General features: G+C 40.5%; 2 protein-coding genes across 2 annotated transcripts; both read right to left on the bottom strand.

The window, feature by feature from the left end:
* Positions 1 to 2070: 2070 nt before the first annotated feature.
* On the bottom strand, positions 2071 to 3765 carry rxfp3.2b (relaxin family peptide receptor 3.2b). The gene has a single exon (XM_010871878.3). It carries the CDS (start codon positions 3763 to 3765, stop codon positions 2572 to 2574), a length of 1194 nt encoding a protein of 397 aa, XP_010870180.2. The 3' UTR covers positions 2071 to 2571.
* A 9160-nt stretch (positions 3766 to 12925) lies between these two features.
* creb3l3a (cAMP responsive element binding protein 3-like 3a) lies at positions 12926 to 21796 on the bottom strand. The gene is made up of 10 exons (XM_010871641.4): positions 21648 to 21796; positions 21162 to 21275; positions 20191 to 20434; positions 19578 to 19708; positions 17901 to 18011; positions 17707 to 17813; positions 16642 to 16710; positions 16477 to 16561; positions 15342 to 15438; positions 12926 to 13624 (listed from the first exon to the last, which is right to left on the bottom strand). The coding sequence occupies exons 1-10, from the start codon at positions 21669 to 21671 to the stop codon at positions 13299 to 13301; spliced, it is 1308 nt and encodes a 435-aa protein (XP_010869943.2). The 5' UTR covers positions 21672 to 21796; the 3' UTR covers positions 12926 to 13298.
* Positions 21797 to 27354: the final 5558 nt, after the last annotated feature.

Consider the following 27354-nt stretch of genomic DNA (forward strand, 5'->3'; position numbering starts at 1 on the left):
GGTCAGAAACAATGCTCAGGTAGGCCGTGGCATTTAAACGATGCCCGATTGGCACTAAGTGGCCTAAAGTGTGCCAAGAAAACATCCCCCACACCATTACACCACCACCACCAGCCTGCCCAGTGGTAACAAGGCATGATGGATCCATGTTCTCATTCTGTTTACGCCAAATTCTGACTCTACCATCTGAATGTCTCAACAGAAATCGAGACTCATCAGACCAGGCAACATTCTTCCAGTCTTCAACTGTCAAATTTTGGTGAGCTAGTGCAAATTGTAGCCTCTTTTTCCTATTTGTAGCGGAGATGAGTGGTACCCGGTGGGGTCTTCTGCTGTTGTAGCCCATCCGCCTCAAGGTTGTGCGTGTTGTGGCTTCACAAATGCTTTGCTGCATACCTCGGTTGTAACGAGTGGTTATTTCAAGCAAAGTTGCTCTTCTATCAGCTTGAATCAGTCGGCCCATTCTCCTCTGACCTCTAGCATCAACAAGGCATTTTCGCCCACAGAACTGCCGCATACTGGATGTTTTTCCCTTTTCACACCATTCTTTGTAAACCCTACAAATGGTTGTGGATGAAAATCCCAGTAACTGAGCAGATTGTGAAATACTCAGACCGGCCCGTCTGGCACCAACAACCATGCCACGCTCAAAATTGCTTAAATCACCTTTCTTTCCCATTCTGATATTCAGTTTGGAGTTCAGGAGATTGTCTTGACCAGGACCACACCCCTAAATGCATTGAAGCAACTGCCATGTGATTGGTTGTTTAGATAATTGCATTAATGAGAAATTGAACAGGTGTTCCTAATACTCCTTTAGGTGAGTGTACAGAGGCAACACAATTACAGAGAATGATGACTCAAAGACTAAGTGTAAACGTTTCTAAATGTGACCTTTACAATTCAGAATTGTATGAACGTTTCCTGATTCTCAATCCATTGACATTTTCAACTAAGTATATGAATGGGTATGAGGACAATATCCCATAAAACATCCTGGCGATATCTTAGAGCAAGCAGCAGTCTTTGTGTGTTTGTGTGTGCATGCGTGCAAGAGAGAGTGACAGGGTGAAAGAGAGAGTGAGAGAAAAAAGGTTGCTTAGCTTATATGTGTAACAGACACAGAATGAGTGACTTATGGACAGACATAAAAGCAGTGTGAAAACAAGGTCATCCTTTTGTTGCAAAGCAATCTCCACATTATTGGAGCCTTTTGTATGATTTCTTCCATTCAATCACAGAAAATGACTGGCAAACCACAGCAGGATAAAGGGTTAAAGGTCTGAAGACAACTCAAATTAATATATATATATATTTTAAGTGATGGGGGAATACACAGGCTAATAAGGACCTGAAATATTTGCTGTTTGCCATATTTCTCTTCCAGGTAAACTCTCCATCTAAGAAGCAAGCTAGCTATCTAGCAGTAATACACTACCCATATAGTACAACTCTATCCAGTATACAAGAAGAGTTTGTTTGATTTATTATAGTTATACCGTTGGCAGGATAGCCTATCAAAATGGGAATTCCGAACCAAATGTTGAATAACGTTAGCTACAACTCCAAGCTAGTAGCTGCTATCTAGTTACCTAGATAAGTAGATCCAAAAACCTATACATAGAAAACAGTTCATCCTACGCCAATATAATAGGACAAACAAAAGTTTTGATTTAAAAACATAAAGTCATAATCAAACAATGTAGCTAGATAGTTGTATGGTTAGCTGTTAAGGCTATCTAGTGTTGTACAAACATTGTTTCTGTCCTTTTTACACACTAGAGGGAGGATCATATTATTTTTCTTACATTCTAGTGAACACATTGAGAGACTTTGAACTACCCTAGACTTGCATACAGCAGCAGTAAACGTTTGGAATGAATGTTTATAGGATCAGCTAATGTGGTCTATCACATACTTTATGTTGCTTTAGTTAATTCTTCACCTTTATCATATACAAAACATTCATCCACCACATTCCTTTATTTCTATATCTGAAAAAAATACTTAAACTACTAATTGGTTATTTCAACACTAAGTTTACTGAATAAATTAATTTGCCCACAAAGATTGAATATGTCTGAAAAGCAAACACATCATTAACATTTAATAAAGACATCCTCTTTAACACCTCAACTCCTTATGAGTAATAAACAGAGCCCTATATAAATCTGCGCACTGTTATTACCTGAGACAAATACACATAAAAGTACAGCATGTATACATTCATTATAACAGTTCACAACATTGACCGAATAAAACTAATCAAAATAAAACTTCTAAATCAACCATATTAATTGATTACCATTGAGATACGTTGTTTAATTTATGACAAGTTAAAGGAAGGCAAACCTTAATCCTCCTCAGGAAAGCAGCTATGTAGACAGGAAAAATATCTAGCAAAGAGAATCTGAGTAGTAGGAGAGAACCTTAGGAGCGTCTGAATGGGTAGTCTTTGTGATAGTCCCGTCCCATCAATTACAATAAAAAAAAATCTGCAGAGCTTTGTGCATCCATTGTGGCTGTGCACCAGTAGTCTACCGGAGGAGCTAAACCGCCTGCCAGCTAACCTCACACATCCATCTGGACCAGCACCATGACAGGGGCAGTCTCTGACACCTTCATTTTACGATGCCGCAGGTTAGCCAGACTCCTGAAGGAGGGTGTGGCACAAAGCAGTAGCTCCTTGAGGCCGGCGCGATACTCCCGGCGGATTAGACAGTAGAGCACAGGGTTGAGGCAGCTGTTGGTGTGAGCCAGACACACAGTCAAAGGGAAGGTGTAGTTCTGGACATTGTAATATGCATTGCTGAAGTGCACCAGGTCAAACTTAATTAGCGCACCCCACAGTGTCAGGGCCTGGTTGGGCAGCCAGCACAGGAAAAAGGACAGCACCACAATGGCCACCGACTTGGTGACTTTGGAGCAGCGCTTGTGGCGGTCTTCCGAGCCCTCTGAGGTGGTCGCCCCATTGATGGGTCGGCTCAGCACAAACCGTAGCAGCATCAGGTAGCACACGGTGATGACCACCAAAGGGATGAGGAAGCCCAGCAGAACCTTCTGTAGCTGGTAGAGCCCCAGCAGCAGCTGAGGGTCCCAGGTGCCCGACTCAGGGAAACGCACCAAACACCACTCCTCGTCATAAAGCTGGGCGCTGGTGGAGTAGATGGCATGGGGCAGGGTGGCAAGCAGCGACACTGCCCAGATGCCCAAGCTGATCCACTTGGCGCTGGCCACTGCCGCCCGCCTGCTGTGCATCTTTAGGGCTGTTGTCACGGCGTAGTACCTCGCCACACTCATTGCGGTCAGGAAGAAGACGCTGGCGTACATGTTCATGATAGTCACAGAGCTGATGATCTTGCACATGACTTTGCCGAAGGGCCAGCGGAAGTCCAGAGCTGTGTCAATAGCCCAAAAGGGGAGCGTGAGAACAAACTGCAGGTCGGTAAGAGCCAAGCCCATTACAAAGCAGTTGATGGAGGACTGCTTCTGACTGTGGCGGGAATGAAGAAGGTAGAGAGCCAGAGAGTTTCCCACTAGCCCCAGTGCACAAACAATGGAGTACACCAGAGCTATCATTACACGTACTGTGAGGCTGGAGCCATCTCCCTGTAGCTCCTGGATAGATTCCTTGCTTAAGAAGTGCAGCCAGCAATTCAGCGACAGGTTGCCTGTAGAGCCACTATAATCCAGTCCCGCATTTTCCCACAGTACCTGCTCACACACTTCTGATGCCAGAGTCTGTGCACTGCTATTTTGTTGCATGGTTGAGTCATTCATTTACAAATCAGTCCACATGTCATGCCTTGACGCAGAAACAGGCAAAAAGGAGATGCCACATTCAAGATGTAGAAAGAAAACAGCTATGTCACTTGTCCAATGTCTTTTCTCTGAACTGTACTTGTTCTATGTCTTTTCTCTGAACTGTACTTGTTCTATGTCTTTTCTCTGAACTGTACTTGTTCTATGTCTTTTCTCTGTGGAACTGGTCTTTTTGCTAATTACCAATTTCTCTCCACTGTATAGGTGTCTCTATTCCTGTGCCATGCGTAATGCTCTCACTCCCTTCACTGGGCTTGGTGAGCATGTCTTGCAATCTTTTATATATTTCACGGACGCGCGCAAAGCTCAGTCTCGTAACCACCACAGCTTCTCCACGGTTTCTTTAGATAAAGCCCGACTAATTACACGGTTGTCCTGCAATGTCTGTAGGCTGCACATATCCTATTGGTCATAAATAAAGGTAATATGTTCTGACATTTAAATGTAATCCTGTTTGCTGTGTGTTTACAATTTCATTGGTGTGGATATCAAGGAGTGAACATGATATTTTTTTTATTGTGATCAAATACATGATAAAAACACATAACAGTTCAGTACATAATAGAAAATTAAAAAAATTCACTAAGAAAACAGAGACAATTATTCATCAAAGCAGTCACACATTTTTTTAAACAAAATTTCCAGCAATGCTCTGAATGCTTTTATGGGTATAAGGCTTTCAATTGTGAGCACAGATCTGAGCTTTTTCTACTTACGCTCTAAAATCAGTTCAAGCGTGAATGCCTTTCAGAGTGATTTTTAAAGTGATAATTTTCTAAGAAATACATATTTGTCGTTGAAAAACCCCAAGCAATGATCAGATGGCCGTTGAAGGGCATAGCTCTAAAGTCATTGCCTCGCACCTAGTTGCATCAATGGGATACCAGAGTTCAAAGCCTGCTCACAGATTTGCCCAATGATCTAATAGAGGGCTGTGCAACTGGCAAACACTGTCCGGGTTTGGGGGGGGTTATTAATCTAATATGTCTGCCTTGCCTCATCAAGCACCACTTCAGGTTACAATGAATTTCATCATGACTTCTAGAGCTTTGTGTTTAATGGACCATTTCGGGACTTGGAAATTAACAACCAGGTTCTTTGCATTCGTGAATGTAGTTGTCTATATCCGGTATTCACTAACATATTGTTACTCAGTATCTGTCATCCTGGCCATAACACAGTGCTAGAAAAACCCAGATTGTGTCACCTCAAGTGGTGTGTGACTTAGTGTGGTGTGTGTGACCACAAGTGGTGTGTGCTAAGCTAATCATCGCAAACAAACTTGAAGAAACCTGTGTCGAGAAATTGCTAATAACTTTTGAATGTACATAATGTGGCAACGTAAAATATTTAAATTATTTCAAGCAATATGTTAAATGTGTTAGACCTCTAAAACAATTTATAGTATGCTTTTTGTTCACATAATTAGTGCGAATGTTGGAATTATGAGTAATGCACCCAATTGAAGTCCTACTGAATTCTTGAAGGCAGAAGGCTTATTGAAGTCTCCTTGAATTGCACAATACAGCCCATTGACAATATACTTGTATCGTAACCAATGTGCGTTAACACATTTCCAGTGAAGTTAACAACCATATTTCCAGTGAAGTTAACAACCGTATTTCTACTTGGACTTTGGTAGTAGAGACACAGTAGAGTTGGCTTTGCACTACAGGGTTTATATGTTACTCAGCTGTTCTTAGATTGAAATACTATAAAACAGAAAAGCCAAATTAATTCAGTTAAATTGCATGTTCTTTTACAGCCAAAAGCTACAGTGAGAGGAAAAATGTATTTGATTCCCTGCTGATTTTGTACTTTTGCCCACTGACAAAGAAATGATCAGTCTACAATTGTAATGGTAGGTTTATTTGAACAGTGAGAGACAGAATAACAACAAAAAAATCCAGAAAAACATATGCCAAAAATAGGAGCAAATGCTGCCTATGACCCCAAGAACACCATCCCCACCGTCAAACATGGAGGTGGAAACATTATGCTTTGGGGGTGTTTTTCTGCTAAGGACAACAGGACAACTTCACCGCATCAAAGAGATGATGGACGGACCATGTACCGTCAAATCTTGGGTGAGAACCTCCTTCCCTCAGCCAGGGCATTGAAAATGGGTGGTGGATGGATATTCCAGCATGACAATGACCCAAAACATAGGGCCAAGGCAACAAAGGAGTGGCTCAAGAAGAAGCAAGAACAAGTAATCCCATAGAAAATCTTTGGAGGGAGCTGAAGGTTTGAGTTGCCAAATGTCAGCCTCAAAACCTTAATGACTTGGAGAAGATCTGCAAAGAGGAGTGGGAGAAAATCTCTCCTGAGATGTGTGCAAACCTGGGGGCCAACTTCAAGAAACGTCTGACCTCTGTGATTGCCAAAAAGGGTTTTGCCACCAATTACTAAGTCACGCTTTGCAGATTCTTCTTTCACTCATTAAAATGCAAAGCAATTTATAATATTTTTGACATGTGTTTTTCTGGATTTCTTTTGTTGTTACTCTGTCTCACACTGTTCAAATGAACCTACCATTAAAATTATCGACTGATCATTTCTTTGTCAGTGAGCAAATATACAAAATCAGCATTATTTTAGTAGACACAGTGCAGCACTGACAACTTCACACAGGCACTGAAGTCATGGCACAAGTTAATCCTATCAAACACAAAGACGAGTTCATCTGTGAGAGTGGATAAACCTGAGTTTAATCTCTTTGTTGTATGTCTTGGTCCCATCCATCCTTTCAGTGATTAGCTTATCGTACACACATTTTGCTGAGATGGTGTTGACCAACCAAAGAGGAGAAAGCAGTTCTAAGTCTCTTTTTCAAGAAAGAACTGGTCAAAACCGTAAACATTTACACTTCTACGCATCAGAAACTGTTACCCAAGGGAAATATAATTCATGGTTTTATTTGTCCCTGAGATTTTCATTAACAAAACAAATTAGTCAAGAGTAGGTGCATACCCTTCAAAAGCTTCAAAAGTATTATGGCATTCAAAGTGCAATCTGTTGCATTATAATACTGATGAAGGATCGCCACACCACTTGTTTTAGTAGTAATCTATCTGATGGGGCTTAGGAAGTGTAACCACTCTCCAATTCATAGACAGACCTGTAGATGCAATGAGCTATTAGTTTAAAGCATGGTAAAAGGTCCATCATTGGAAAAACTGAAAGGTGTCTGGGATCTCTCTTCCACAAACTGGTGTTGGAATTTTGCATAGAGATTACAAATTAATTTTTCATCATCTGTATTCATCAGCCTTTCTTAAGGCAAAACTTCGGGAGCATCACTAGGATTTCATTTCATTCTATGATTAAGTACGTGCTTCTTCACTGTAACGCCAATGGGTATCATTCCATTCTGGCTCACTCAGCCTAGAAAGTCCAGACTAACATTTTTACACAGGAAGGAACGCACTCTCAAGGCTTCTGCTTGTGGTCGCCCCAAATCCTTACTGAGACAATTCATGTTAGTTTTTCCTTTCATTTGTCGTCCGTCTCTGTATTTATACACAGCAGTACGGTTGCGAAGGGAAATCTAACCCAAGGTACGGTAAATGGTGTGCTTTATGTGGATCCCGGTTTTATACTGAGCAAAAATGTGTTGTTCCTGAAGACCAGTTAGTACTTTATTTGGCAAAAGATGCAACATTAATCAAGGAAGAATATATCATGGCAGCTGAGAGCCTTAGAAGGTTGGAAGGTGCTGAAAACATATTTTCTCAAACTGAGTACTGGTGCATATCCACTACTGTACACACACCCAGCAACCTAGTAATTTCTTTAGCCCTGTCAGACTGCTCTTAAGGGCAGCTTGAATTTTCAGTTGTTTGTTTGCGTTTCCCTGGGGATATTGATACTCTGGTGAAGACGGCATAATAATGTATTGTCTGAGGTGTTAGAAACAGCTCCATGGGCTACCTTTGTCAAGCAGTGGTGACATACAACTAATGTTTTATCAACAACTCTGTGTTCATCATCGGTGAAGTGTACTGGAAACCCTGCCAAACTGGAGATTTAAATGCCTCTCAAGGATTCTGCAATGTTGGTTTATCAATACCACCACTCCCCATGGTAGAACCAGCTGTTCCTCCTTAATTTTGGCTCACAAAACAAACCAATAATTATAATGATTTTGATTATGACATACATGTAGGTCCTTGTTTAAACAGAAGAGTCACATTTTCAGCTCGATCAGATTTATTTAAGAGGCATTCATCACAGCATAGTTAGCTATTTTTACCTGCAAGAGTCCCCCGTACCGTATGCTACAGTAACAAATACATGTACTATTACAGCCCTAATTAAAGGGGCCAAATGTACAATTACCTGCTTAAATACAAGCATAAATCACCAGAAGACGTCTACCGTTAACGTTTTAAATAGTTTCAAATATTGTTCTCTATAGAATTGTGCCTCAAAGATTCCTCATTTAAAGAATGAGAACATGGATCCTTCTGTCCGTTTGCATTGACTTGTGTCCTCATACTTTACACACTCGCATTGCCATCCAACTCACATTGAACCACCCTGTGAAAGATTATACTATTCAGGTGTAGTTCAGTAAGGGAAGAGGAGGCTACAAGTCGTGGGGTTGTTCAGAAATCAGTCTTGTTCATGTTAGTTGTAGGATCTTCAGAGTTCCCCGTTTACAGTCATATTCTATTACTTCAAGCACCCAGCTGTATGAAAGAAACATTTCAGACACACATACGATTCATTTCTATTGGATCGCATAGCAATTTTTATCAGGGATACTTATTGCTGTACCTATAGAAATGTCCATCTAATCTTGATTCAGAACAGTTATAGAGCTGCTGCGGTTGAGGCAGTAGATATGTGGGATAATCATGACTGGGGTGGGCAGTGGCACATTGTGAGTCTAAATCAAGGCAGACCCTATGGCGGAGCGTTTCACCAGTGTGAGGAGTTTTCATTATGAGTGAGATTCTTCCTAGGGCGTGAAAGATCTTAGCAAGGCAGAGGGAGGGCTACTGAGCAGTATAGGTTATTAAATTTACAATATTAAGAAAATACAATTAAACATGTCAACTAGAAAATACAAAACCAAGTAAACAGAAATCAGTAAAAACCACTTCATAACATTCACTGATCAGCCATAACATTATGACCACTGACAGATTAGGTGAATAACACTGAATTTCTTGTTATTAGGCTGCAAGTGAATAGGTCCTGAAAGGTGATGTGTTAGAATGAGGGAAAATGGGCAAGTATAAGGATCTGAGCAACAAATTGTGATGGCTTGACGACTGGGTCAGAGCATTTTCAAAACCGTAGCCCTTGTGGGGTGTTCTGCAGTGGTCAGTACCTATCAAAGGTGTTCCAAGGAAGGACAAGCGGTGAACCGACGACAGGTTCATGGTTGGCCAAGGCTTACTGATGCACGTGGAGAGCAAAGGCTGGCCCATGTGATCCGATCCAACAGATAAGCTCAAATTGCTGAAAGAGTTCATGCTGGTACTGATAGAAAGGTGTCAGAACACAGAGTTCATCGCAGTTTGTTGCTCATGTGGCTGCGTACACTCAGACCAGTCAGGGTGCTTATGCTGACCCTACAATGGGCATGTGAGAATCAGAAGTGTACCTTGGAGCAATGGAAAAAGATGGCATGGTCTGATGAATCATGTTGTTTTCTTTTACGTCACGTGGATGGCCAGGTGCATGTGTGTCGCTTACCTGGAGAACACATGGCACCAGGATGCACTATGGGAAGAAGGCAAGCAGTGTGATGCTTTGGGCAATGTTCTGCTGGGAAACCTTGGTTCCTGCCATTCATGTGGATGTTACTTTGACATGTACCACCTACCTGAGAATCACTGCAGACCATGTACACCCTTTCATGGCAACGGTATTCCCTGATGGCACTGGCCTCTTTCAGCAGGATAATGGTTCAGGAATGGTTTAAGGAACACAACAAGTTCAAGGTGTTGACTTGGCCTCCAAATTCCCAAGGCCTCAGTCCAATCGAGCATCTGTGGGATCTGCTTGACAAACAGATCCGATCCATGGAGGCCCCACCTCACAACTTACAGGATTTAAAGGACCTGCTACGAACGTCTCGGTTCCAGATACCACAGCACGCCATCAGAGGTCTATTGGAGTCCATGCCTTGACGAGTCAGGGCTGTTTTGGCGGTTAAAGGGGGACCCACACCATTTTAGACAGGTGGTCATAATGTTATGGCTGATCTGTATATACAGGATGCTGGATAATTGTACTGTGTTATCAGACCAACAGGGGGCACTCTTCCCTCTAGCCTAAATACCAAATACAAATGGCCTAAAGCAGTGGAGTGTATATTGTAAAGTACTAAAAGCTATACATCGACTACTTTTTGTAAGATGCTTGGACTTCATATCCTCATGGTAATGTAATAAATAAAAACACTGTTACACTGCTTCCTTTTTCATACGTTTGTGTCCCTTTCTTACTATAAAAATGTAATACTCAGTGTTTAAATTGGAAGTGTTTAGTGATTTTGGATAGGTCTGCAGCTGTATAGCTTCTAAGCCCTGGTAGATCTGTAAGCATAGGTTTGCTCTCCCTTTGCTGAAGGCAACATCTTGTATCCCAAGAAAAATAATGACTTTTGGTATAGACATTTGTAAGAAATGTTTCCCGTCACAGAAGGCAAAATCTGTAATCCGCAGTGCCTTAACAGTTGGGGTGAGCTGTGATCAAAATGCTTTGAAATCAAAATTCTCTGCAGTTCACACACAATTCCACATATTTTGAAGTAGTTTATTTCCCTGTACGTTACTGTGCCTCTGAAAAACCACCCACCATCCCACAAAGACTAAGACTATGCTCAACACACCAAGCCACAAAACTAAACAAATGCACTGTAACTATGTTAATATCTCAGCGTGTACTGTAGGTGTGCTACACTGACCCATTTGTTCTGCTCATATCTCATGTTATCTAATATGCTCACCTCCCATTTGCCATTGCCTCTATAAGTATTGGGACACTGAAGGATTCTTTCTTCTTATGACACCAAAAGTTTGGATTTGAAAGCATACAATTACTATTAATTTAAGTATAAATACTTACGGTTGGAAATTATTTTGCTGAAATACGGGGTGTCAAACAAACAGAAACAGCACTGATTATGCCATGATTAATAACAGTATATGTTTATATGACAAATGTTGTCTACAAAAATGCTGTTAAACAAAGTTAACCATCCAATCAATCTACATACAAAACACTGATGTTAAACAAAAACTATTTTGTTTATTATTTAGCTGGCAATAAAGCATACAATATAAAATTATTACAATTATACAGCTCCAGAAAAAATTAAGAGACAGCTGCATCTTTTTCTTTCCTTTCCAAAAAAAGTCGAAAAGGAATGTTTTGAGTGAGGAACAGAAGGGTTCAATTTGCAGTGGTCTCTTCATTTTAACCCTTCTGTTTCTCACTCAAAACCTTCCTTTTTTACTTTTTTGGAAAGGAAAAGGTGCAGTGGTCTCTTAATTTTTTCCAGGTGTATATAGAACCCTGCTAGTCTTTCAAATAATAATAATTTACTTCCAGTCATTGCAAAAATAGGTTAAAGGTGTTAACACATTGTGTACATAAATCTGGTTGTGTGGATGTCATGGTTTGGTAAAGCATTGAGCAAGAACATTGATTCGTGTATTGGGTTAGTGGAAAGTTATCTTACATCTGCAATACCTTTGACCTAGATTCATTGGTCTAACTCGAGCATCAAGCCCACTGTAAATATGCCATTGTAATTTCCAGTTTGTCAACTTTTAAGTTACAGTACTCATAAAAAAATATATATATACATACACTCACCTAAAGGATTATTGGGAACACCATACTAATACTGTGTTTGACCCCCTTTCCCCTTCAGAACTGCCTTAATTCTACATGGCATTGATTCAACAAGGTGCTGAAAGCATTCTTTAGAAATGTTGGCCCATATTGATAGGATAGCATCTTGCAGTTGATGGAGATTTGTGGGAGGCACATCCAAGGCACGAAGCTCCCGTTGCACCACATCCCAAAGATGCTCTATAGGGTTGAGATCTGGTGACTGAGGGGGCCATTTCAGTACGGTGAACTCATTGTCATGTTCAAGAAACCAATTTGAAAAGATTTGAGCTTTGTGACATGGTGCATTATCCTGCTGGAAGTAGCCATCAGAGGATGGGTACATGGTGGTCATAAAGGGATGGACATGGTCAGAAACAATGATCAGGTAGGCTGTGGCATTTAAACAATGCCCAATTGGCACTAAGGGGCCTAAAGTGTGCCAAGAAAACATCCCCCACACCATTACACCACCACCAGCATGCACAGTGGTAACATGGCATGATGGATCCATGTTCTCATTCTGTTTACGCCAAATTCTGACTCTACCATCTGAATGTCTCAACAGACCAGGCAACATTCTTCCAGTCTTCAACGGTCCAATTCTGGTGAGCTCGTGCAAATTGTAGCCTCCTTTTTCCTATTTGTAGTGGAGATGAGTGGTACCCGGTGGGGTCTTCTGCTGTTGTAGCCCATCCGCCTCAAGGTTGTACGTGTTGTGGCTTCACAAATGCTTTGCTGCATACCTCGGTTATAACGAGTGGTTATTTCAAGCAAAGTTGCTCTTCTATCAGCTTGAATCAGTCGGCCCATTCTCCTCTAACCTCTAGCATCAACAAGGCATTTTCGCCCACAGGACTGCCGCATACTGGATGTTTTTCCCTTTTCACACCATTCTTTGTAAACCCTAGAAATGGTTGTGCGTGAAAATCCCAGTAACTGAGCAGATTGTGAAATACTCAGACCGGCCCGTCTGGCACCAACAACCATGCCACGCTCAAAATTGCTTAAATCACCTTTCTTTCCCATTCTGACATTCAGTTTGGAATTCAGAGTTCAGGAGATTGTCTTGACCAGGACCACACCCCTAAATGCATTGAAGCAACTGCCATGTGACTGGTTGATTAGATAATTGCATTATGAGAAATAATAATCCTTTAGGTGAGTGTATTTTAACACTTTAAATTTGAATTGACATTAACTAATATGCTAACTGAATTAAACTACTCAGACATGCAGACAACTCTTTCGTTTATAACAATTTCGTTTATTTCAGAAAGTTTGTTATGTTGCCAATAAATTTTTTCTATTATAGCATGCATGTGCAATTATCCTCCAAATTATTTGGGAACATCGAAGTTGCAACATTATGTCACAGAATACAGAAATCTTGATCAAGTCCGAACCTTAAAACAATACAAAAGAGTATAAACAAAAAGACAAAAGCATATACATTATAAAATATAAGAGGAAGAATCAGGAATCATTTATTTCTTATTCCCCTAACTCACAGTGTAAACAAAAGCTTTAGGCAGGTACTACTCTATGAATCATCACTGCTTTATGTGTGTCAGGATTGGAGCATAGAAAAGGAATCTTACTGGGATTATTCTTTCCGATCACATGTCATCAGCATGTGGGCGCGGTGTGCCTTGGCGGTGTGAATTCAAGGTCACTGAAGCTACATGGCCGGTAATGGGGTCTCCGTGGAAATGGCTTTGCTCATCCAGGCTATTGTTGTGAGACATGGGATTGAAATTGGACAGCCCCTTGTCGCTGTGACCAGTGCCTAGTTTTCCTAGCAGAGAGGTAATCTCATCTACCCCCTGGTCTCCGGTGAAATGTTGGCGCTGAGATGTGGACTCGTCGTCTGCAGTTTGATATGGCTGGTCAATGATATGCAGCACTCTTGAAGACTGGAGGTTGTGCAGGGACCGTGACTGGACTGCAGAGGCGAAGGGGACAGATTAAAGATGAGCAAGTAACTCTATATACACTCCATATGTATTTCAACACTGTCAGGGTTTCCCAAATCTTTCTTTGGGCCTTCCCTCGCCTAAACATTATGGATAATCAGTCTTAAATATGTTGCCTAAGAAAAGACATAGATGTCAATCCAGAATGTTGAATGCAATTATTACTGAAATGTGCTTCTCAGGTAGTCTGGCCAAAATCTTCAAATAACAGGTAAAGCGTTTACTTAAATGTTTTCACAAAAAGCAGAAGTACAGGTTACATAAAAGTTTTATGTTTTACAGTCAGACTCTATAGGGGTTTAAAGCTTCCTCGGATGTTTCAATGGCACACTTGATTCAATTAGCAAATGAATCATCAAGATTGCATTGAATTATAGATTGCATTAAAATAAGGGCTGCATAGTTATGTTTCTGCACCTGCACTTTACCACAAATTATGGCTGATGCTTTTTCCCTTGCATTGCCAATGATTCTAGGTTTTGCTTAGTTAACCTATTGGGTCTTGCAGAGATTAGCAGAGCTGGTCATTGCACAAACGACCAGAATAGTATATTGAGAATAGAGCACAAGCCCTGTCGGTAAATCCAGTCGGTAAATTGTCTTCTCGAGCATATAACTTTTGCAGGTTTTGCCCGACTTTGGTCGGTTTAATCCAACTAACATGCCTATAGCCAAGGTGGCTTTTATCAACTGCCAAGAGAGTCAAGGTATTAACGCACAGACTCGGATCGACGCTGTCATGGTACGGTGAGCAGCAGCGCCACCGTTCCGTACATTCTCAGTTCCAATCATCACACGAACGCATCCCAGACTTGTTTTGTGTCACATGTCTTCAATCATCGTTCACACCAGGTCCCTGTTTGCTCATCAGTATGATTTTAAATGTTTCACCTCTGCTCCCCACAGTGTGGATCATTGTTGTCATGTCATGTAAGTACCTTATGTTGTTGCTTGCGTTTGTTTTGCTGCTGAAGTCAGCCTTTTCTTTTGTTGTTTTTGTGCTCTGTGTTACTTTTGTTTAAATTGAAGAACTACACCGACTACCTCTGCCTGCACCTGGTTCCTTACTCCCGCAACACTGCACCATCATTTCAGACTCGGCCGCCTACAAAGCTAACTTAGACCATCATGTGAGTGATGATACCCTTGCACAATGACACTTGTGACTTCCAAGTTTGGACTACATTGTTTTCCACGTTACTTTAGAGACCACCACTTATTCACTAACAAGCTGGTTAGCATGTAAGCTTTCTGCTAAGCTCATGTAGTTGGCCAATTTTTTTATCTTACCAACTTGAATCAAAACTAAAGTAAAGATTGTTTACTCCAGACTGCCATCATATCTCTTTAGTTGGAAATTGCTTGTTTTCTCAGTTCCCAAACTATGTCTAGACTAGAGGAGTCTTTGCATCTTTCTGATCGAGATTATTTTAGTTTGATGTCAAAAGGTGTCAAGTAGTCAAGAAAGTTAGCATGCAGTAATTTTTTGTATTCAAAATCTATAAAATTATATCTGTTTCTGTGCTGAGGTTAACCAGCTCAGAGCTGTTTTAGCAGTGGTGCCTTAGCATTGTCTGGCGTAGTAAGTGAGGAACTCTAGTCTAATCAGCCTATCAGATGTGATGCCTGGCAGGAAGTATGGAATGGCAAAGAGGCTTGGCTATTCAGTGCAGGAGGCTGACTCACCTCTCACTGGGCTGAAGTCTCCTCCTTGACTGACCTTGGGATCGGAGAAGGGCTTGAGGCTGGGGAAGAGTATGAGAGAGAAAGACAAGAGCAGAACCTGTGGGGAAGAAAGGATGGTCAAATTGTATGACTTGCACTTCGGCAAGGTGAACAAAGTTGAGTAGTTTGGAGGAGCTTCCACTTCCCAGTGGAGCACCAGAGTTGAAGATATAGTTATTCAGTATCAGTGCTTTAAAGTTGTTAAGCTGAGCAGTAGATGGTAATCCACTCACCATAAACACACAGTTGGAATCATTTCCTTTCCAACATAAAAAGCATTATAATACATTTAAAGTCATTCATATCATGTAGTCCTATTTGCACTAAAGCTTATGGGGTGTGACTTGCTTTGACCAAATGTTGAACTAACAAGCAAAGGTACCTGGAAGAACCTCTTAGGGTCCGAATATTGACACACTGGTGAAACATTGCCAGGTTAATTGTCAGGTTTGTGTGATCCTAACGCGCTATACATTGGTAGTATAATCTAGGCACTATACATTTGTATGATACTAAAGTGCATGGTGTAGTATTCAATAGTATGCTATACTATACTACAAGGTTTATAGTAAGTACTACACATTACCTGAGGATACTACAGAGCAGTGTCTCCCAACCTTTTTCAGTTACTGTACCCCCAAAATGTTTTTGCACTGCTTTCAGTACCCCTGAAGTACCCCCTCATGTTAATTTCACTAGTAAGTCTATGGTGTCATGAGTGTTTTCAAGTACCCCCTGTGGAGAGGCCAAGTACCCCCAGGGGTCCTAGTACCCCTGGTTGGGAACCACTGCTACAGAGGGTAGTATTCTTTGGTTTTCTACAGTTCACTACAAAATATTATAAAATGCTATAAATGGAATGGTATTCTATAGTAAGTATTTGTATTGTGTTGTGAAAGTACAGGATTTATGTCCACTTTTGCTACATTAAAACAATCTGAGCTAATGAGCTCCCCAACTTACTAAAGGAGCAAATGATAACCACTGACTAGCTTCTCTCTCGCTGCAATCGCAGTGTAAAGCAGCGCATGTTGGGAAAGCATTTAGGTTTATGAGCTGATGCGGTACAACGGTGTCTAAAAGTTTAATTTCTCACCAGCACACAGGTCCCAGTCTGAGCGGCCTTACTGGAGCCATTCATGACCAGTGCCTGCAGCCTCCGCAGCTGCTCCATCAGGGACCTGGTGGGCACAGACGCTCAGTTAGCAAACGTTGAGTAATAACGGAAACACGAGAGCAAGGTAGTGTGGAGGTCCCTCACGTGTTGCACTTCTCCAGCTGGAACACTTTCCTCTGCAACTCCTGGTTGTGTGCGTTGCATGCAGCCATCCTGGGAAACAAACAGGATGGGCCAAATTTCAGAGATGCTACCGCTGCTACTCAGTAAGTCTAAGAGTCCTACTAATTAGCGATCAATTTCATCTGACAATTTCAGCATCCAGGGTAGGTATAATCAGATTGTACTGCAACACTGAAGGACACCTGATTACGTAAGAACCCGGTGGAGGAGTGGGGGCTGCTGGTCTTTCAAAGAGGGGAAGCTCATTTTCGCCTACATTATAACCCTCTGAATGAAGACTTCCAAATGGCTTCGCTAAAATCTGGTCGACAATATTAGCACTGTCTGCCATCGTGCGCAGTTTCACCCGCGTACGACGCTAGCCTAGCCTATTACTGTATATGAATGAACTATCTAAAAAAATATATATTGAACTTTGTAAAACTGAAACAAGGATTGTGGTGTAGCCTATAATTGTGTGAAATGTATGACGCAAATCGGCTAGCAATTTCGCTTCAGTGACTTCTTATAGTACAGACCGCTGTCAGTCAAACGGAGATGCAGTTTTACAGATCGTCAGATCCTCCAATCATCACGCGGAAGCCCGGGCCAGCGCACTCCTCATTCACCCCCAGAGACGCAAAGCGTCCGTGGGCGGGACATAATCGCAGCATTTATCCTATTACCGCCTACTTTCGGAGCACTGGATAAAAAACCTGTTCTAAGAAGCCCCATTGAAGTCAATGGACGTTCGGCTTCAACAGGGAAAAGCACTGTGACGCTGCGGGATTGTATGAGAAGAAAATCGAGTCAGCCGACCTGTAGCTGATTCTAAACTAACTAGTTTTAGAGATTAACGTGTTTTAACGCATTTATAGTCAATAAAATGTTTACAAAATAGTACATTTGACCATTATTTTTTTGGACATTATAGGGGAAGCCAAGCTTCCCTTGCAGTCTTAAAGAAATCCCCACTGCTGTGGAGATACTCCGTCTTTTGGTGTGTGCGTCAGTCCCACATCCATTTATGCAGAGGGCATATTGTACCTGCTCTCCAGACCATCAATATATTCCTTTTTCTTCTTCCGGCTCTCTTGGGCTGACTGCTTATTTCGAATCTTTCTGCGTATTTTCTTCAGGATTCTCTCCTCATACTAATGGAAAAAAGACAAGGGAAATAAATATTTCGTGTGTTTATGCATTTCTAAAATTCTCAAGAGCCATTGGTTGAAAAGTTGGACCTTGGTGAGCGGTAGTTGACTGGGCATAGAGACTCCCTCCTTTGCCAGCAGTTTCTTTTCATCCTCATTGAGAATTAACTCTTGGAAGGACTGCTGGGACTGTTGGGGGGGCTGGAAGTTGAACAGAAATATGAATACATATGTAAAGCATCACCACTTGCAAGCTGCAATGACTTTCCCATAGTGAGTGTAGCCAGAGCAGATGATCGCATACCCCATTCCTTTAATTTCATGCCTTGCTAATGCCAATCTCATTGGTATAATGCATGCCCCGCTGCGATTTTCTCTTTTAAAGCTCCACACCAGAATTTAAATCCATTTTTTCATGCTGAAAGACAATAGCCAGAGCTTGCACATGATGTGGTATCTCAATTTACTCCAGTGGGTTATTTTTGTCTAAATAGTTGGCCTTTGTTTCTTTGCAAGTTTTTTTTTCCTTTGAGATGAAGTTGGGTTGGCTGGGTTTTAAGTGAAATGTTACCACCCACTAGCACTGCAATGTTTGTTAATCAGAAAGACCTGCTTGTCCATCTTCCAAGATGCAGCTGACAGCCAGAGACCATACAGAAAGGAGACATCTGACTGGGAGACAAACCATATTGTTTTTGTTATCATGCGGGTCTGCTTATTGATGCCAAATGACAAATTAATCTTGCATATCCCGTGTTTCCCTGGGAACATTGTTGATTCTCTATTGGTCCTAAAGAGACCAACCAGGGTAAAGACAACGTCTTTCAAAACAAACTACCCCTGGATGCTTCAATATGGGCTTTCCATTTTATCAGAGTCCATTCTTTCTATTTCTACAGTGGATACGTAGCAGTTCAGACAGATAACACCACATATGAGTTTAACCATTTATTAGAGAACTTATGTACAGCCCTGTACATGCAAGTCTTGGCATTAGGTTCTGCTCCTTTAGGGTAACTCATTGCCATAATGTGATCTTGTACACGATACCACCACAATAACATACCTTTATTGTTTATACAATTCCCATGGCAATGAGCAAGGTTGCGTATTGATCCCCCCCCCCCCCCCCCCCCCCCCACAAGGAACACAGATACGAACGGGTGAGGCCGGGGTGGTGGGTGGGTGTGCACCCACATGCTGTATGAGCTCAAACCCGACTGAGTGAGTGACCTGATGTTTATATACAAGTTTGCAATCAGACATGTGATCAGCTGATGGATGCTCCCAATTACCACTCGGGTTTCCTGGCTGAACTGGCTACGCTAATTAATTTATGATGTTACATATGCTTGATAAAATAATTGTGATCATGTCTGTATGCATGTCCAAATATTAGTAACCAATTAAATCCAATATGGTTTTAAGTAAATTATCAAATGACAATAAGTAGACAAATAGAAGCCCTAAAGCACAACACATGGACTCTGTAAGGTTCTGTTCGTTCATTGTTTTGTTTCCTGTTCTTTTTTGTTTGTTTTTGTCCTTCATTTGACTCCAAATATTCCTACCCTCATTTTGTGAATGTATTACTAACTGTCAGTCTAAAACAATAATTCTTGTTGGGTGTCTTTACATTAGTCTAACATTGCATCTGTAATTCTCTTCCTCTAACCATGTCTCTACTCAAACTTAAGCATGCACAAAAACATACACACCCAAAAATACACAAAACGTGTGAAAATTTCAGAATCCAGAAGAACTTACCGGATCGAATGTGCCAGAAAGTAATAAGTCCTTGACAGTGAGTGGAAGTCCAAAAGACAGTGTTTTGTGTACATCTGAGGAACACTGTCCGCCCTCCGTTCTTCCTGGGTAATATCCTGAGTCCCAGCCCTCTGTTACAATACAAGATGATGAAATGTGACCAAGCATAAGTGCAGTCAAAGCCATAGATGGCTCTGAGGGACGATAGCAGAGTGTAGTAGAGTCCTGTGTGTGTATTTTGTCTTGTGGTGCCTACTATTGAGTTTTGTCTATTTACATTTAAATAAATAAACCGTTGGTGTTTTTGTCTTACACGAAACATACTGCTGTGCTGTTATTTGGTACTGTCATTATTTGAACATCGATTAAGCTTTTGATGATCCAACTTACTAAATAAGCACCATTTGCCTGTTCTCACAGTGAGTAGAGAATGTGTGTCGAGAACAAACATATGCCCTGAATGTGAGCTGCTCAGTCAGTCACACAGACTTCAGGATCTTTTAACTAGAAAAAAAACTGACCCATGAAGTCTCCGATTGCTTGCCACTCAGTAAACTTTAAACCTAGTATTTGTGATCATTTCTATTTGTAGTTTGTGCCAGCATTGTCTTACTTATATCAACAGAAAAGTCTGTTCCCAGGCCAGCCTTAGTTTGTGGTTGTGGGGGGATGAAGTGGGGCTCTGCAGACGGGCTGTCAGGGTGCTGGGGGCTGTCCATCTGATCTGACGGGGGGTCCTCGCTGATTCCACTGTCACTGGGAGAGGGGGACCACTGCGGGGACCCTGACACTGAGTCACTCCCACTCAAGAGGGCGTTCAGGAAGTCCTCATTCTGTTGTTCAACCTGATGCAGCATCTGCCAAACAACACACCAAATGTGATGGTAGGCCTACAGTAGAGTGTCTGTTTTTGGATATCACTCAGTCATATCACTCAAAGTCACTCGGCCATCAGAATCAAGAGAATCTCTGTCAAAGGCATTTGTCAGTCATAAAAATGTCATTCACAGTCACAAGGACATTCGTCAAAGTCAGGAAATTCTCTAATCTGTCAGGAAAATCTTTGTCAGTCTCAGGAAATAATCCTGTGATAATGCAATACTAATCACCTACATGTATATTATTAATCATAATTTATAAACTTTAAGGTGGGATGGACGAAACAAAGTAGGTTTGTTCTATGTAGCTTAAATTCAAGATATACTGTTGTAGGCTTAATAAACACTATGTAAATTAGGCTTATTTATATAGTCGTGGATAAACGTTTAAGAATTGTAGGTATGGTTAGGCTACCCAAGTAAACTAATTCTGGTTTGGTTTAAATTGTTCAAGATATACTGTTTTAGCCTTTATTAAAATTAGGTATGCAACAAATTAGAAATTAATAGTCTTTTTAAACACAGCGTTTTCCTTAGGCTAACAAAGTTTTTCCTGAGAGGAGATAGAGAATTTCCTTTAATGGACACTATACTAAGGCACAGTTGCTTGAGAGTTCTTGGAAAAAGAAAAGCGGGTAATGGAAATAACATTGTGTGACAGCAATGGTGAAAATGACACTGCAGAGTCATAAGTGTTTTCACTCACATCAGGCTCATGGTTTGACCAGGTATGGTGGACATGGTTTCCCATTTCCTCGTAACGAAGGATACCATCGTTCTGATCAAACAGCATATCAAGCAACTCAATCCCATCACCTCCCTGGAACAGAAAAGGTCACTTAATGGCATTATATATATATCATGCAGAGCCTCCCCAGAAGACTGTAAAAGTCGTCATACCCAGTACTAGTGATGCTTTTTATTGTCCCTCTTCTTATCGCCTGACGCCTATCAGATTTTTTTTTATCAGTTTAACCATGCCATTCAATACTGAAAGTTGAGTACAATCATATTTAATTGTGCTAGTTTTAATACAATTGTTTTTAGAAGATTTGAAAACAGTTTGTTCACAATGGCAGTTAAAATTTTAGCCGGTGCTGAATAATACATACAATCTTCGGTGTCCAGAAAAAACAAACTACATGTCCTGGAGTCAGTAAAACACAGAAAAGAAACCCATGGAACATGTTACCTGGTCTGAGTAGTGGTCCATCATTTCAGTGCTAGCGTGGCCAAGAAATAACTCCCCAAAAGATGTCAAATGTTTAATTTCCTTTGTTGTGAACAAGCTCTGTTCCAAATGAATGTCTGCTTCTCCTGTATCTCACTGCTCTTGTCTGAAGTCCAAAGTTTAAACTCCAACACAACACGCCTAGCAGGGCCTGTACTAGCCTTTTTTAGGCCCTAGGTGATAGATGTTTGGGAGGCCCCATACCTCATAGCATAACATTTTAGTGGCTCCACCCTGAAAGATTAGCAGACTTTTTTTTTGTTGTAATTTTACATTTTTTATTTGTCACAATTTAATATCATCCTATACTTCATTAACCATGGGGATTACAGGAAATGTTCAAGTTTTAAATAAATTAAATAGTATTAATAATTTCATGCAATCATACAAATGTAAAATTATTTAAAGGGTTTAATTATTAAACAATTTAAATGTAGCTTTAGGTGAGAGATGAAAATGTTTGCAATTTGTGTGAGAGAGAGCTGTAACGGCATCTTGGCTACTTGGTAGGGCATTTCGACTACTTCAATATTTATAGGGCCTCTATGCACTCTGGACTTAGAAATATTTCTCATTCATGTCAATGGGCCATTACAGCTTTATATGAAAAAATACCAATGACCAAAAATGATTTATTGTAAGTTTAATCTCTCCTGTCTATTTGTAATGATGCCATGTAAACTACAAACCATTAAAACTACAAATCTGTAATACAATTAAACAAAAACTAATTGACTCTATTAACCTAACCCTAATTCACAAAACTAAATTGATGTTAATAGATATTTTAAAAACATACCTTCATTGCTGTTAGAACCATGTCTTATCATTCCAATAGGGCCATTACCATAAATAACCCTGACTAGAAAAAACTGCCAAAAGTAGCTTACCTTTAAAACCTGTTCAATACCCAAGATAATGTAACAAATCTACAAATTTGTTATATGGGAGTATAAAATCCAGCAACATCACACTAATATCTATAGGTTGGAACCAGATCACAATATTACGGAGGAATTCTTTAGCTATTGATCGTGAAAATTGACCCTCAAAGCATTCAGTTCAACCTTATGGAAGGACCCCTGACCCCTGTGTAAAATATGAAAGCTTGGGAGTTGAGACTATTGATTAGAATACGTCACCTGGAAACTAGTCTTGAAGGAGTTGCTGAAGTAGCTTGCCTGTATCTTTATCAACCTAGTTAATGGGTTACCAGGTTGGAAATGTTACCTATTGTTTTTGCTGCATTGTCTGATTTGTGCATTTAGGGACATTTATGGTGTAGGTTAAGAGGTCTTCTAGAGGCCCTATTGGGTTGTAAAGGTATGATTATCTGAAAACATTAAAATTATGTTGTTTACATATACACTTCTCATGCTATGTCATAGCATGTTCTAAATCATCTATCAATATACAGCTGGGAAAATAGAGTTAAGATATTGCTTTAGATCATTTTGTGAAAGAGTTAGGGTAAGAATTTAGAGGTCTCAAAGAGGCCCTATTGGGATGTAAACGGATGATTATTGAGAAAAAATAAAAAATAAAGGTAACTTTCATTCACACTTTACATTGTGTATAATACACTCACCTAAAGGATTATTAGGAACACTATACTAATACTGTTTGACCCCCTTTCGCCTTCAGAACTGCCTTAATTCTACGTGGCATTGATTCAACAAGGTGCTGAAAGCATTCTTTAGAAATGTTGGCCCATATTGATAGGATAGCATCTTGCAGTTGATGGAGATTTGTGGGACGCACATCCAGGGCACGAAGCTCCCGTTCCACCAGATCCCAAAGATGCTCTATTGGGTTGAGATCTGGTGACTGTGGGGGCCATTTCAGTACAGTGAACTCATTGTCATGTTCACGAAACCAATTTGAAAAGATTCAAGCTTTGTGACATGGTGCATTATCCTGCTGGAAGTAGCCATCAGAGGATGGGTACATGGTGGTCATAAAGGGATGGACATGGTCAGAAACAATGCTCAGGTAGGCCGTGGCATTTAAATGATGCCCAATTGGCACTAAGGGGCCTAAAGTGTGCCAAGAAAACATTCCCCACACCATTACACCACCAGCAGCCTGCACAGTGGTAACATGGCATGATGGATCCATGTTCTCATTCTGTTTACGCCAAATTCTGACTCTACCATCTGAATGTCTCAACAGAAATCGAGACTCATCAGACCAGGCAACATTCTTCCAGTCTTCAACTGTCCAATTTTGGTGAGCTTGTGCTAATTGTAGCCTCTTTTTCCAATTTGTAGTGGAGAGGAGTGGTACCCGGTGGGGTCTTCTGCTGTTGTAGCTCATCCGCCTAAAGGTTGTGCGTGTTGTGGCTTCACAAATGCTTTGCTGCATAACTCGGTTGTAACAAGTGGTTATTTCAGTCAAAGTTGCTCTTCTATCAGCTTGAATCAGTCGGCCCATTCTCCTCTGACCTCTAGCATCAACAAGGCATTTTTGCCCACAGGACTGCCGCATACTGGATGTTTTCCCTTTTCACACCATTCTTTGTAAACTCTAGAAATGGTTGTGCGTGAAAATCCCAGTAACTGAGCAGACTGTGAAATCAGACCGGCCCGTCTGGCACCAACAACCATGCCACGCTCAAAATTGCTTAAATCACCTTTCTTTCCCATTCTGACATTCAGTTTGGAGTTGAGGAGATTGTCTTGACCAGGACCACACCCCTAAATGCATTGAAGCAACTGCCATGTGATTGGTTGATTAGATAATTGCATTAATGAGAAATTTAACAGGTGTTCCTAATAAACCTTTAGGTGAGTGTATAACACATCCAGCCCAAAACAAGGTTTAAAAAGTTGTTATTGGCAAAAGTCCCAGAATGCATCTTTAATGAATATGGTATACAGTAATCAACATCAGTTCACCAATTTCTGAGCTCGTAAAAGCAATAATGTTTGCTTACAAAACAATCCCCATGAAAATTAAACAATGATGCGGTTCATTCAAATATCTGATTTAAATCAATCAATTCAAGGATTACCTTATATTCTCACAGTTTATATTCTCACAGTTGATGTAGGGGGAATTCCATTACATTTCATTCCCAGATTTAGAAGGCTCCACCAATTGTTTTAGTGTGATTTTTCTGGGCTTATTTATAAAGTGTAGAGTTCCAAGGCAGGCAAATATTTATAACAAAGCATAAGGAAACAATGATATTTACTAGTTTATTAAAACATACTTAAAACTTTTCCAAACTTTCCACCAAGATATACAGTGGGGAGAACATGTTTTGATATACTGCCGATTTTGTAGATTTTCCCACTTACAAATGCAAATCAATTATAAAGAAATCCTACAATGTGATTTTCTGGATTTTTGTTTTAGATTCCGTCTCTCACAGTTGAAGTGTACCTATGATAAAAATGACAGACCTCTATATGCTTTGCATGTAGGAAAACCCGCAAAATCGGCAGTGTATCAAAATGATGGATCAATTAAGGTACAAGAATATTTTAATTTTACTCTCCGTCATATGCTACATGAGTTGTCTGAAATTTCTAAAAAGGGATCCCCGGATGAATGGACAGGAAGGACAATGCCTGCCCGTCTGAGTGAATGACACGCGTCATGCAGATGGAATGCCGGCACAGATGGACAAAAAGGGGCACTTGTTGAGTCGGAAGGGAAAGGGGCAGTGGCTCAAGCCCCTCTTGGGTATGTTTAGTCTGTATCAGTTTTAAAAAAATATAAATCAAAAGGCATTAGAAATATCCTCTTTGCTTCCATGAAAACAGTCCCTCTCCCGCCTTCCTTGCTCGCTCGCTCGCTCACGTACAAAGTGAATATTGTTGTTACCTCGTCTCTGCCGTGTGTAGGATCACTGCCAATAACTAAGATGGCCTTCATATTGTGGCAGGATTACATTATCATTATTGTTCTTTTATCTGATGGTGAATGGGTCCAAAGGGTAAAAAACTAATCTTAGCCTGGAAGTTGCACTTCTACGTTATTCTAACGTCTGAAAAAGCAATTTAGTTATCACTAAGATTTTGTGGCTTCAGAATTACCCTTCTGGATCAAACTTGACGTAACTGGTCATCATTCCTGTGAGGCTGAGTTAAAAGCAATTAAGGCTACATTTGGCTAGGGTTAGACGTCATTTTGCTTATCTCTAAAATGGTGCTACCTACTGTAAAGGGCCAAAGCCTTCATATTACCCTACTCCAGGAACATGGATGGAGATATTTAAAGCAATAACATTCAGCATATGTTTGGTCTTGTTATTCTCTGTTTCTGAATAGTTTAGAATGGTCCTGGTCTACACACTCATAACCTGTCTACGGTCAGCTTCTGGTTAAAATTAAGTCCCATAATTTTAATCACATTTAAAGTTTTGAATAGCAGCATAAAGAACTGCATTTGTATTGTACAGATGTCTCAATCGCAAAGTACATGTAAGAATATTGAAAGATTATGCAAGAAAGCTCTCCCAAAACGTTAAATTCTTGCCACCTTGTTCAACCACTAACATTAGGTCAGAATGCTGTGTTTGGTTTCATGAGATATAACAAGACCCATGTTGTTCAAATGGTAAGCTTGGATTGTAAAATAGGACGCTTTGCTGCCACAGGTCCTGGACAATTCACCATCATTAAAGGACATTTTTAATTTGAATTCTGCTGTGTATCAGAGAATTCGGATGGAGAGTAATAGGCCATTTGTATGTGAGTTGAATTTGAACTCAGAACAAAAAAGGAAGTCTGGACTCAGCACAGAGGCACCACCTGCTGGATGACTTGACCAAGTGGCATGGCAACTGCCAGACACTGCGTTCAGAAATAATACAGCCCTTGCTGAAATGAGGATTGGTAATAGGCCTATTAATTTCCACATTCTTCTCAACATAGTCCATTCCTAACTATAGTCATGGCCCTATCATTAATCAAGTCATCAGAAATTAAACATTGGCTGATCTCCCTGATCTGGTCGATTTATTGTTAGTTATTGAATATGTGATTAGCAGCAATTTAGTTATTTACTCCAATGGTTCTCAAATCTTGCATGTGGACCCCTAGATTCCCACAATGAATGAAGCGGGGATGAATAGCAATCCACTCCTGTATTTATTAAAAATGTAAATAGCACTCAACAAATACATAAATTAAAAAGGTGCGAATTGTTGTCCATCAACCCCTGATTCTGAAGAGGAAAATTCTCAATATCATAGTAAATTGAGAATTGGCCCTAAACAATTGCTTAAGGTGCTTTCAAACAAAAAATTAACATGTGTGGTTAAAACTAGACCATATTCATTCGGATCACAACACTTACCGAACTGAACGTCCTGTACTGAATGGTATGGATACGTATAAACCCCAAATGGTCATCTATATTTTTAGTATCCGATATTTTCTTATTAATTGCGGTATTTGTGCCTGTGTTACTGAACGTCTCCTTGTATTCCGTCTTTGTTACAATAACAGTTAATCACACACTTCCCGTGACTTGTAAACTTGTAAAAAACTACTGAAATCATGAGAAACGTTTACAAACGGAAAAGGACTTCATCATATTGACCGTGCACTAAAGAAATAAAAACGCCTTTGCTGCTAAGAAAGCCAGGTGTCATTCAATTTGAATTCCATCACAGAGTTAAAGGGGCACTATGCAAGTTTTTACACCACCTATCGTT

Source organism: Esox lucius, chromosome 8 (genome assembly GCF_011004845.1).
Source record: "Esox lucius isolate fEsoLuc1 chromosome 8, fEsoLuc1.pri, whole genome shotgun sequence".
In the NCBI taxonomy this organism is placed as follows: domain Eukaryota; kingdom Metazoa; phylum Chordata; class Actinopteri; order Esociformes; family Esocidae; genus Esox; species Esox lucius.

Bases quoted from the DNA above. Each gene is read 5' to 3' on its own strand.
- rxfp3.2b (XM_010871878.3), bottom strand. From the start codon at position 3,765: ATGCAACAAAATAGCAGTGCACAGACTCTGGCATCAGAAGTGTGTGAG.
- creb3l3a (XM_010871641.4), bottom strand. From the start codon at position 21,671: ATGATGGACCACTACTCAGACCAG. The intron at 21,276-21,647 runs GTAACATGTTCC...TTTCTGTTCCAG, and splicing joins TGGACCACTACTCAGACCAG to GGAGGTGATGGGATTGAGTT. The intron at 13,625-15,341 runs GTGAGTCAGCCT...TCGCCTCTGCAG, and splicing joins AGACTTCAGCCCAGTGAGAG to TCCAGTCACGGTCCCTGCAC.